The sequence below is a fragment of the Pygocentrus nattereri genome, chromosome 1, assembly GCF_015220715.1.
Source record: "Pygocentrus nattereri isolate fPygNat1 chromosome 1, fPygNat1.pri, whole genome shotgun sequence".
In the NCBI taxonomy this organism is placed as follows: domain Eukaryota; kingdom Metazoa; phylum Chordata; class Actinopteri; order Characiformes; family Serrasalmidae; genus Pygocentrus; species Pygocentrus nattereri.
The window spans coordinates 36,756,713-36,768,854 of NC_051211.1; the positions used below are offsets into that span (position 1 = coordinate 36,756,713).

The window sequence follows — 12,142 nt, forward strand, 5'->3', positions numbered from 1 at the left end:
CTGAAAAGCAATGTTTGTTGGAATGTTTATTGGGTAGCATGCATTAGAACAGGGTTTCTCAACCACTGAGCACCCTCTGGTGGTCCTTGGGCCAGTACTGAGGGGGAGCCAATGATCTGTAGTAGTAAAAAAATAACTGACTTAATAAAGAAATGTAAAAAGTTTCAGTGGTCCACTAACAAATAACTGGGGTAAAGAAGTAAGGTGAAAAAGGCCAGATCATCAGGGAGGTCAATATGAATCCATCAACACAGTATAAAATCGGAAGCTCAAAAAAAACCTGCAAATCAGTGCACAGTATCCCCTCATGTAAAAATTAAAAATGAAGTGATTTCACTGTAGTGAATATATATTGTGTGGCTATATTATGTGTGAAAATATAAAAATCAGATTGTACTTGTAGAAATGTAGTGCTTTCAACAGATAAGGGTACAAAAAATCAGGACATCCCTAGCAGGGCTTCTCCTTACTTATTTTTTTATTCAAGCACTTGTTTTGTGGACAAGTAAATCCACATTTTACTTGTCTGAAGATCAGAATCACTAATCCATGGATATACAGCATTTTCACTGCTGTGTTGCATAAGTATATTAAAATGTTATAATTAGCACCCAACAATTTATAATGCCTGTGTAAAAAAAAAATGTAGAGAAAATAATTCACTCCCTTGTTTCTTTCAACTCTTCTGATTCAGGAGAGAGACAAAGAAAAAGGGAGGGAGTGAGAGAGAACTTGGCCTACTCGACTTAAATGGTGTTACTTTCTCAGTTTTTAACATCTTGTCAAGGCATCAGTCAGTATTATTCTCTCTCACCCTCTCTCTAGCTCTCTCTCACACTCAAACACATTTACTCATTTTTTAAAAAATTTTGCTACTTGCTGAAAGTAGACATATTTTAATGTGTCCTCTGTAGAGAATGTCTTACTTTCACTTAGAAAATCAACAATACATGACATTTTACCATGGAGGCATGCCTATGGCTGTAAATCATGCACTTATGCTATAGCTGTCATCTCAGCATGGTTCCAGGACCACCTACGGTCTACCTTTCAGTCACATTTCCACTGTGTCACTGCTCCCTCAACGCACTTCCACTAATGATCCCATCCCTGGGGTGTACAGGACGCATATACCAAGCCTTTGTCGTGGTTTGCTGGCATTGATTGGACTTTGGTTCACTTTCCTTTCATGATCGTGTGAAAGGAGCTAGCTTTGGTGCTAAAATATTTATAACCATTATTATAGCAGGAGGCACGCATGGTATTAGCTGATATTGAGACATATTCCATGGAGTGATGGATGAACCGTGAGAGAAAGAGGTGTTGAAACAACGAACAGAGTGTTTCTCTGAGTGCATCCGCTACACGTATCATGTAAACAGAGTCCACCTCTTAGCAGGGAAAAGAGAAAAGATCATTAAAGACTTCCCAGCATCCATTTGTAAGAGAATGCTGCTCTGCGCCATAACACAAGGAGAGGAAAATAAGTTCCTACAGCATTTCTGAGCTCTTTTTCTTAAATAATGCATTTCTCCAGTGCTCAGTGTGCTGCCCGGAGCCATTTTTCAAAGGGTGACCTCAAAAATGATATTTGTTGCTTGTGTTTTTGGCAGAGGAGGAGTTGAGGAAGCTACGGGAGGAGACCAATGTGGACACGCTGAAGCAGGAGTTGGAGAAAGAGCGGGGTAGGAGGTTGGACCTGGAGCAGAAGATGAGTGAAGTGCTAAAATCCAGGTGAGCACCACGGGCAAACATACAAAAATAGTATATCACAATACTTGAAGACATTTTCATGATACATGATGTTCATCATGGTATTTTGTTTTTCTGAGGTTTGAGAAGTAGGAACAGTTAAAAACCCCAGTGGTGCCACATGTAATATACTATCAAAAACTGATTACAACAAGAAGTGATTACAGTGATTATGATGTATATATTTAGTGTTTCACACACTCTGCTGCACTAAATCCCATTAAACTTATTTTTGGTTTTAAGCATGATGTTGGTTGTTACGTTCCCCTCAGATGTAGCTAGGGGGAGGAGAGGAGGTGTAACAAAATAATATGGCGTGGCATGTAAAGCAGGAATGGAGGGAAGGGACCAGCACACATTAGCAATGTTTACATCAAAACTTTTACTTTGCTTCCACTGATAACTGCACATATCAGGAGCAAAACAGGTAATCTAAAACAAACTAAATATACATCAAAAGAAAAGACAAAGAATAACAAAACATTCAACATGAAAAAACAACAACTAATAAAGTCCTACCAGCCACAAAGGTGGATGGTGGACGGTGCAAAGAAATGAACAAAACAAAACAAATCTAACCTACCTAACCATACATCTACTCCTGTCCCCAAAAATACAGCGGGTGGCACTCGCTCCTTACCTAGTGTGTCTAGACAGTTCAGCGACTATAATGAATGCAAATATAGGTGCGCCCAACTTGCCTGCCCACACTTCGCTGGAAAGGGGAAAAAGAAGCAAAGAGAGAGAAAGAGACGAAAAACAAGCGAGAGATGGTACTGACTACATTTTCACAATGAGAATACGGCAGACTTTCATTAGGTGTCTCCAACATGCTGAATGCTCTCCCCATAACCGGTCACGGGTGGTCCTTTTATCCGCCATGGCCCATCCCACAGCAGGAACCAGGCCCCTCCGATGGAGAGGCGAAAGAAGCACAGCCAAGCATTGGAGGTCCACAATTATCCGATGTGCACACAGCTGCACATAATATGGTTGAGGACGAGAAAAAAAGAAAACTTAAGAAGAAAACTTAAGAAGTTCTTAAGAAGAAACTGTTAGAAACTGTTAGGTTTTCTTCTGAAAACCCACTTACAGTTTTTTCTGATGTTCACAAATGTTTTCTTATTTGGGATTTGTTCTTAGGTAAGAACATAATCTACACACACTCATAAGAACAAAGGTGTGAGTAATTCTGCTGTTTAAGAACACATAATGAGCCTGACAGACTTTTTTTGGGCCTTTCTCAAGAACATATTTAAGATAAAACTTGGGAAGATATTGGTGAATTAGGCCCAGTGTCCTTTAAGTACTGATTATGTCTTAAATAGAAGCAGAAAAGCATATTGTGACGTAATATATCACATATTGCCCACCTCTATGTACAGCTATGGTAAGTTTGTGTTAAGACTTATTTCAATTACTTACTTTCAAATGCTGCAAAGTTCAGTGGTAAAAGTTGTATTTTCTGCTACTCATGATCCTTGTAAAGCCACATTTAGTGATGATGAGGTCTGGACTCTGGGGTGGCCAGTCCATTGTTTTGTAGAATGTCTATTGTTCCATTGAAGGAGAAAATCATATGCATTTTATTATTGCTGCATAACTATTTCTTTAAAACTGGCCAACTTTGTCATCTTTAAAATATGTTAAGACTAACTATTATATTCACTGTGGTAAGGATTGCAAGGGTTTTCATTTAGATGTGTTTCAGGAGAAAAGGCTACCATACATACTGTCACTATGAGTCTATTACTTTAAATACAATAATGGTTTAATAGCCTTGAGTGTGGCTTATTTAGTGTCATTTAGCTTGAAGTGATCACTCAGACATTTTAAGCAAAGGTTTTAGAGAAAAATAAGTAGCCAACCTTTTGGTACAGGCTTTCTTTCTCCTCCTCACTGAGCTGTGTGATCAGTGTCTGCTTGTTGGCAGTATTCACTGACCCTTCTCTTGCACCACTGCCTCAGAGACAAGACAAGGGCTGGTCGCTGTAGGCTGCCCCGGTCCAGGCTCCCCTACTTGGGCTTTAAAAATAGCTGTTATTGCCTCCGCCCCCTTGGTCTGGGAAGCTTCACAGAGACTAGGACATTCTTCAGCAATGAGGGATGAGTAAAAGGGTCAGACACTGCTCTACCACTGCTCAGATCAAAAGCCTGTCATACATAAAGATAGCAGCATACAGATAACATTGTACAGCTTTATTTTACTTCACCTGAGGTCACCTACTTAGCATTTATAGTAAATGCAGCCTGTAGCAAGATTTTGTGTATTAATGTTAATCTAGGTGGCAAAAAATCTGATTTACACAGTATTATCCTTAGACTAAAATGTAGTTTATCAGCCAAGAGGGCAGAACCAAAGGTGGGGGCCACAGGGGCACTTGACCCGGAATGGAATAGTGAATAGAGGACTCAATTCTGAATTCCAAATGATGTTATAAATGACATATTTCACACCTTAGTAGACATCATTTTATCAGCTTCACTTACTGTATAGGTGCAATGAATAGTTCTACAGACTGTAGTACATCTGTTTCTCTGCATACTTTGTTATAATCTGGTCCCATGTAGACTTAATTAGAAAAGCATGTAGACTTAGAATAGAATGTTTTTTGGTAAAAGGGCGGGGTTGGTAATATTATCGATCATCATAATTTTTAAATAGAAAATATCATGCAAATTATTTTTAATTGCCCAAGCCGAACCAGCGCAACACACGCTAACACATCTCCACCATGTCAGTGTGACTGCAGTGCTGAAAATGACCCCCAAGGTGGTTTTAATGTTACATGTCACATGCACACAGACACATATATTAGCAACTACCTGGGATACACCAACAACTACCAGGCAACACTGTAGTAACCACCTGGGGCCTTGCTCCAAAACTTTATATCTCCAAAAAGGTAACTGATTACACCTTAGCCTTTAATGGACGTTAATGGAGAGATGATTTTGAGGGCCATTTTTATTCGTCCATTCATCATGACATATTGACACAGCATAAAAGCGCCACTTACTTTTTTTATATCGTCAAAAAGTGAGAAATGACAAAAATTCAGTTACAAGGTTTTGTCATGACCTCTTTGTTGTAATGTTGTGCAAGTGTTGGTTAATGTCATATGAGTTGATGAAACACATTTTGGGTTGTTTTTCTGCATCAGATTAGAAGACTCACCTCCGCAGCCTTCTCGTAAACAGCAGTCCCCTTCGGCCAATGGTGCAGGTGAGAAAACACAAACATATCCTGCTCTAATGAGATATTTCTGCTGCAAAAGGCTCTGTCGTGTTTATCTGACAGCAAACTAAGACTCTGTTTCTCTCCCTCTCTTTCTGTCTGTGGATGTGTGAGGTGCAGATATCCGGCAACAGCAGTCAGATAAACATTGTCTTTTCTCTGATGTGCTGTCTGTGTGTAGAAAGGGCTCTTGTACCTCAAAGCTTTCCAAACAGTGCTTCAGTCCATGATTGCACACCAATTCAGGAGGCACCAGAGCTTGTTATTTCAGGCAGCAGTCTAAATTTGTAGATGAGCCTATCTAGGCCAGAGGAGCCCTGTTGTATTTGAGGAGAGAAAGTTGAGAGCATAATATGGAGAAGAGAGCTAGCCTTGCTCATACATACACATACTGAGTAAATTAGGTTAATAGAGCTTGGGTTTGTGCTCTGAAATAGGCAGATCAGTCACTGACTCTCTCGCTCTCTCTCTCTCCAGAGAAGCAGCAGAAGGAGACGCTGTGCTCTCGGCTGCAGAAGTGGCTGTATGATCGCTTCGGCGTTTACATTGAGGACTTTCACTTCCAGCCTGAGGAGAACACAGTAGAGCCGGAGGAACCGCTCAGTGCTAAAAGGTGGGATGGAGTGCAGGATGCATACAAGGTGGATGGTGTCTCTTAATGCCCTCTATATTCTGTGAAACCTGACAGTGTGCCATCAGAGATTTCTAAATTCATCTAAACCCATGTTTCTCAATCCTGGTCCTGGAGTCAAGCCCCTTATACCCCCCAATCCATTTCTTTCTGCTTGTTTTACTCCAGATGCACTAATTGCTTTCTGCTACATGCAGTAGTGTTGTCAAGATACTAATACCCAATGAAGTGTTTATACAAAGAATAATAAGATCCTCAACTAGAAGTGAGCAGATCTTTTTTCAACATGCAGAGAAAAGACCATTTCATTCTGTTTGAAGGTATTGCTGATATTCAGTAATCATACATTTTTCAATCTGTCAGACTGATAAGGGAAATAAGCAGCCAATTAAAACCTCTCCAAACAGTTAAAACCTAATAAATATACTCGAACAATGTCTACTTGAAGTTTACTTAATTAGTACACTTACATTTACATTTATAACATTTAGCAGACGCTCTTATCCAGAGCAACTTACAAAAAGTGCTTTGTCTGTCTAGAGGACGTATCTTTGCTAGTAACCAGTAGATGGAATAAAGTCATATGCAGGTTATATTAACTTAATCCATTAACTGGAAATTTTGAAATATGGACAGAAATCACGCCTTGCTTTATGAACAAAATGAGTCTGGTGTGACATGACAAGCATCGCGGAGCAGTTTAGACTTGCCACTCTTGCCACATTGTCCTGGTGCAAAATAGTGTTAACATTGATAATCTGAACTCATCAGCTAATAAAACCTTTAAGGCAGACACAAAACATGGCTATTTCTGCTGTTAAATATAATATTATCTGCTGTTAAATATAATATTAAATATTATACTTTTGTGGCAGTTGTGTCTTTATTACTTTTGCAGAGTTCATCAATGACAGCATAGTACAGTGAGGACTAACGTAAAACACAACTAACTACCAAGCCATATTAAGAGTAATGTTGACAAGGAAAGCATCTTTTATACAGTCATAGAAACATAATACACCACAGAAAGCTCTGGTTCTACACTGGTTCAGAAACATTTCACATGGCTAGCATTTTACATGGCTAGTTTTAGGGGTCAGTCAGCCAAAACATCATCCATTTTCTTTAGCTTTGCCCTAGAACTATGAGGCCAATGTACCTAACAGGTAATGCAAGCTCATATAGAGCATCAAGTTGGTAAGTAACAACTAATAGACTTGCTTATTTGGTTTCGGACACTATATCATGTTGTTATCAGCTATTTTGAAGCATAAACTGTTTCAGCATCTTTTTGGAGCAGGGAAAACACCAACACATGCAATTCTGTGGTACCTCAGCACTATAAGGGTAGAGCCAGTGATTTAAACAACTAAAATGAAATGTGATCCCTTGTTATGATGCTCAAGCTCTCCCCCTTTTGGGCAACAGATGGTATTACATTGCAAAACGTCCTCAGGTAAACCTTCTGTATTGAAACCTTACAGACCTCAGGCAGGCTGACCTTGCTGATTGTGTAGCTCTGGCTCGACTAAACCAGCAAAAAGAGATTTATTCCAGAATGAAAAAGATACATTGGAATTGTCACTTTGTGATGAGAGAAATGTGAAGAGGAGTAGTGTAGGTGAGGGGGTGACTCATCAAATCATCCTTGATTAATAAAAGGCTTTTTTCACCCCTGACTGCCACCAGGACAGGCAGAGAGGAGACATACTTAAAGAAAATATTTCTCTCTCTTTCAGGTTAACAGAAAACATGAGACGACTTAGTAAGTCATTTTTTCGACTTATTTAGAGCTTTTTCTGCTTTACATGATTTTGACAGCATTGATTCTGTTGTGTATTGCTGTGATGTTCTAATATAGTGATATCTATCAAGGCATGAGTGTAAATGTATTTATGCACACAGAACGTTGCGCCAGACCTATAACTAACTTTCTGAGGAACCTGTCCGCCTTATCAAACTGGCACTCAGTCTACACGTCAGCAATTGCCTTTATTGTGAGTATCTATCTGTCTGTCTGTCTCTGTCTGTCTGTCTGTCTGTCTGTCTGTCTGTCTGTCTGTCTGTCTGTCTGTCTGTCTGTCTGTCTGTTCATTCATCCATCAATTCATACATTTCATGCAGGCATCCATCTATCCATCCATCTATCCAATCAGCTATCTATCCTTTTATCCATTCTTTAACCCATCAATCCTTACATGCATCCGTCCAACCACGTATACATCCTTTCATCCATGCCTTTGCCTGCCTGTCCTCCCACTTATCTATCAGTCTCTCTATCCATCCATCCATCCATCCATTCATCCTTCTATCATTCTGTCTGTTGGAGTCGGAACATTACTTAACTAGTCGAGTTGCATGAATATTTCCATTTTAAAGATGCAAAGAATGTTACCATGAACACATAAACATGTGAAAGTGTATTCCAGATGTATAATTTGATTCAGCAGCCCAAAGTGAATGAAAATTGCAGACCTTGTAGTGGTAAATAGAGCTGGAACAACTCTAGAGTTTACTTTGACGTGTCAGTCGGGTGATGTACATTGAGATAGTAGTGTCCGACCTTGAGTCATCTCTGTAAATTTTCACAGTCATTCATCCACAGTGAAACAGAACGACTGTTATCTAGAATCCTGAAGCTACACTGCACGTTATTTGACTGTTTCTTTGACAGTTCACTGTTAGCATTTTCAGCCCCCTTTCCTCTGTAATGACACTTCTTTTTTTATCCTGATCTAACTTTTAATATTCAATTTGATTATTTAACTACCATAATTTATTTTATAATTAGATTATTAATTTATAGCTTTTCTCTTTTAAATGTATTGTTTTAATCGTGTTTTAATTGTTTTTAATGTTGTTTTTAATTATATTTTTCTATTCGCGTTTACTTTTTTTAGACATCTCCGTATTTTCTCATTTGTAGAGCACTTTAAATGACAGCAGTGTATGAAATAAACTTGCCTTGCCTTCTGAAACATTAAATATGTTGTAGGTGTACATACGTATAATGTACATGTGTGAGTGTTGCTGTGTTTTTTCTTTCATAGGTCTACATGAATGCTGCATGGCATGGCTGGGCCATCCCAATGTTTTTATTTTTAGCCATTCTAAGGTTATCCTTGAATTACCTCATTGCAAGGTAAGGCATCAGATTTTTCCTTCTGTGCTTTACCACATTGAGTTTTTCTGTGGGTGTTTTAGTGCTCATGTGGCTAATTAATGTGGATTTCAGTTCAACTTCAGTCTCTTTTTATATATGTAACATAGCGTACGTGAGCATATTTTATATGAGTTCATTTTAAGGGCTTAATGAAAACCAGCATGCTTGTGCCAGCAGACAGTTCACAATTATAGTGATGGTGCTTTAGGAGGAGGTGTGTTAGTAACCATGGTTACCAGTATGTGGAAATATTTTTGTCCAAGGATAGATATCAGCTAGAGCAGGAGAAGGAGTTACTGTATTTTTAAAGTCTACATTAAATTACATCTGCATGAGTGACTTTAACCTATTGTGTGCATTTTGTTTTGCAGAGGATGGAGGATTCAGTGGAGTATTGTGCCTGAAGTTTCTGAACCTTTGGTATGTTTCAGTTCTTTCTGCTCTGTGAGTACAGTATTTTTGTGTGTGTGTTTGTGTATTGTGTGTGCACGCAGGAAGTGACCTGTCTGTGAGTGTGAATTTGCTTTCTGAAAGTCTTTTTTTTTGTTTGTTTTTTTGTTTTGTTTTTTTACTTCTCTCCTTTGTTTTAAATTTCTCTCACTTCTCTTTATTTTTGCCTCTAGGAACCTCCAAAGGAAGACCTGACTGTGTCTGAAAAGTTTCAGTTAGTTCTTGATGTTGCACAAAAAGCACAGGTAATATTTAGATTGGCCTTTAATCATCAACTAAGATGTCTAGATATATAATTGAAATTTCCTGTGTTTATATAGATAAATGCATATAGATAAAGGCATACAATACATTTGATATGCTAGTCTTATGCAGTTTTATAGCTTTCAGTTAAATAGTAGTAAGCTGTAAAAATAAAAAAAGAAATGTTAGCTGTGTCCAGAATGATGAACTGAGCGGTCATTTAATCACGGATCAAATCTTGAGGTAGAAAACTTGATATAACAAAATTATTTTAAATATATTGTAATTACAGTATGTACTTTACAAGGTATAATAGTTGAACATCCTTGAAATATTCAAAATGACATTTTTTACATTTAACAAGTGATTCCGAACTTTTGTACCTGTTTTTGTTTTTGTTTCCTTATGATATGTACCATGTATAACTGGTTTGAATTTCCATAGAATCTTTTTGGAAAGATGGCAGATGTTTTGGAGAAAATCAAAAAGTAAGTATTCCTGTATCCAAGCAAACATCATGCAAAATTGTACTCTTTAGTGATAACAGATAAAGTGTGTAGTAAATTCCTGTCTACAATTTAATGAGCCTTTGTGTGTGTTTAATGGTTAATGAGTTTGCTTTGTTTGGTTGTGTTTTTCTGTGGGTGTTTTTGTGTGTGCGTGTGATGCAGTCTGTTCATGTGGGTGCAGCCAGAGATAACCCAGAAGCTGTACATTGGTCTGTGGGTGGCCTTCATCTCATCCTGTGTCCTGCCATACAAGCTCATGGGCTTGATTATTGGTGAGAGCAAGCATGTGGGCACACAGATTTATACACAATTTTTGCTTTTTCAAATATAAGTATTTTGTAAATAAACAGTATTCACACATCCCAGTGAGAAAATATTGTTGATTGTTGTGAATAAAAAAGCACACCCAGTGTCACTGATGCAAAGCACTGCTTATACAAAGCATCAAAAGCTACTTGAGTGCTAATAGCGCCCCCTTGTTGAGAATTATCAGTCTGCTAAATGTGAGTTAGTGAGGGAGTTGTTATTGAGTTAGTGAGTTTCTTGGTGAATTAAATGGTGAGTTAGATAGTGAGTTAATGAATTAATTAATGAGTGGATTATTTAGTTAGTTATTGGCCTTAGTGAATTATTTGTTGGCTTATGTGGTCAGTTTTGTGTTTCAGGTGCATGTGGTTTAATATAAATATAACCTACATACTGCCTACAATAAGTTGTACAACTTAAACTGAAACCATTTGCCATCTTTTTGTTTGAAATATTCACATGTGTAACTCTGTTTAGAAGTAGTCATTTCATTTAATAAGAGGCACGTCATCAGTTACTTGTGGTGCAATATTCTCTACACCACACACAGTTCTACATTACACTTCACACATTTAAAAACGTGTTTAAATTTTACAAGCTTATCCTGAGATTTCATTATTTTATTACAAGGTTCACCTCTCATTTAAATACTGTATTAAGTAAACCAAGGTAGTAAATCCATATATTCCATGAGCTATGTCCATCCCTAACACATATACACTGGGGCCTTAATATGAAACTTTTGATACTGTTTTTGATACTGAGGCTGGAAAATGCTGATATATGTATATTTTAGATTTTAGTTAAAAAGGCTTTATTCATTAATTATTTGATTGTCAAATATTAATGACAGTTGTCAATTGACCCACTTAAACAGAAGAAACTTGAACAATATAAATATTGTAGCATTAAGGACAGGGATATCAAGAATTCTTTGTTGCTGGTTTATATTTATTACCACTTATTTTTCTTATTTATTATTAGTTCTCTTCACACAAAAAAGTCACTAATTATCTGCACATTATTAGCTTTATATTTTGCTGACATCAATAAAATCATGAGCACTTAATATCTACCTATATTACTGGCAAACCAATCTATCGGTCGACATGCTGACACTGACCGATTCACTCAGTATAAAAAGTTACGTCTCCAGAAACAAATACACTATATTGCCAAAAGTATTCATTCATCTGCCTTCACAAGCATATGAAATTGAGTGAGATCCCATTTTTAATTCATAGGGTTTAATACGATGTAGACCCACCCTTCTGGAAAGATGATTTATGTGTTTATGGGAATTTCTGACCGTTCTTCCAGAAGCGCATTTGTGAGGTCAGAGACTGACATTGGATGAGAAGGCCTGGCTCACAGTCTCTGCACTGATTCATCCCAAAGGTGTTCTGTTGGGTTGAGGTCAGGACTCTGTGCAGGCCAGTCAAGTTCTTCCACTCCAAACTCACTCATCAATGTCTTTATGGACCTTGTTTTGTACACTGGTGCACAGTCGTGTAGGAACAGGTAGGGGTCATGCCCAAACTGTTTCCTCAAAGTTGGGAGCATGAAATTGACTAAAATCTCTTGGTCTGCTGAATCATTAAGAAAGTTCCTTTCACTGGAACTAAGGGGCCGAGCTCAACTCCTGACAACAATCCCACACCATAATCCCCCCTCCACCAAACTTTACACTTGGCACAATGCAGTCAGACAAGTACTGATCTCCTGGCAACCAGCAAACCCAGACTCGTCCATCAGATTGCCAGACGGAGAAGCGTGATTCATCAATCCAGACATCAATCCCGCTTGGAGATGTTAGGCTCGGATGCAGCTGCTCGGCCTTGGAAACCCAA

General features: G+C 38.1%; 1 protein-coding gene across 3 annotated transcripts in view; it reads left to right on the top strand.

Moving 5' to 3' along the window:
• Positions 1-12,142, top strand: part of gramd4a (GRAM domain containing 4a) — a 78,552-nt gene that overhangs the window by 51,064 nt on the left and 15,346 nt on the right. For all 3 annotated transcript variants that reach the window (XM_017697020.2, XM_017697022.2, XM_017697023.2), the window contains 10 exons: positions 1,614-1,734; positions 4,917-4,978; positions 5,468-5,603; positions 7,361-7,386; positions 7,527-7,618; positions 8,672-8,763; positions 9,156-9,204; positions 9,408-9,479; positions 9,922-9,965; positions 10,149-10,258. In XM_017697020.2, the coding sequence (XP_017552509.1) occupies positions 1,614-1,734; positions 4,917-4,978; positions 5,468-5,603; positions 7,361-7,386; positions 7,527-7,618; positions 8,672-8,763; positions 9,156-9,204; positions 9,408-9,479; positions 9,922-9,965; positions 10,149-10,258 (804 nt within the window). The remainder of the gene's footprint in view (positions 1-1,613; positions 1,735-4,916; positions 4,979-5,467; positions 5,604-7,360; positions 7,387-7,526; positions 7,619-8,671; positions 8,764-9,155; positions 9,205-9,407; positions 9,480-9,921; positions 9,966-10,148; positions 10,259-12,142) is intronic.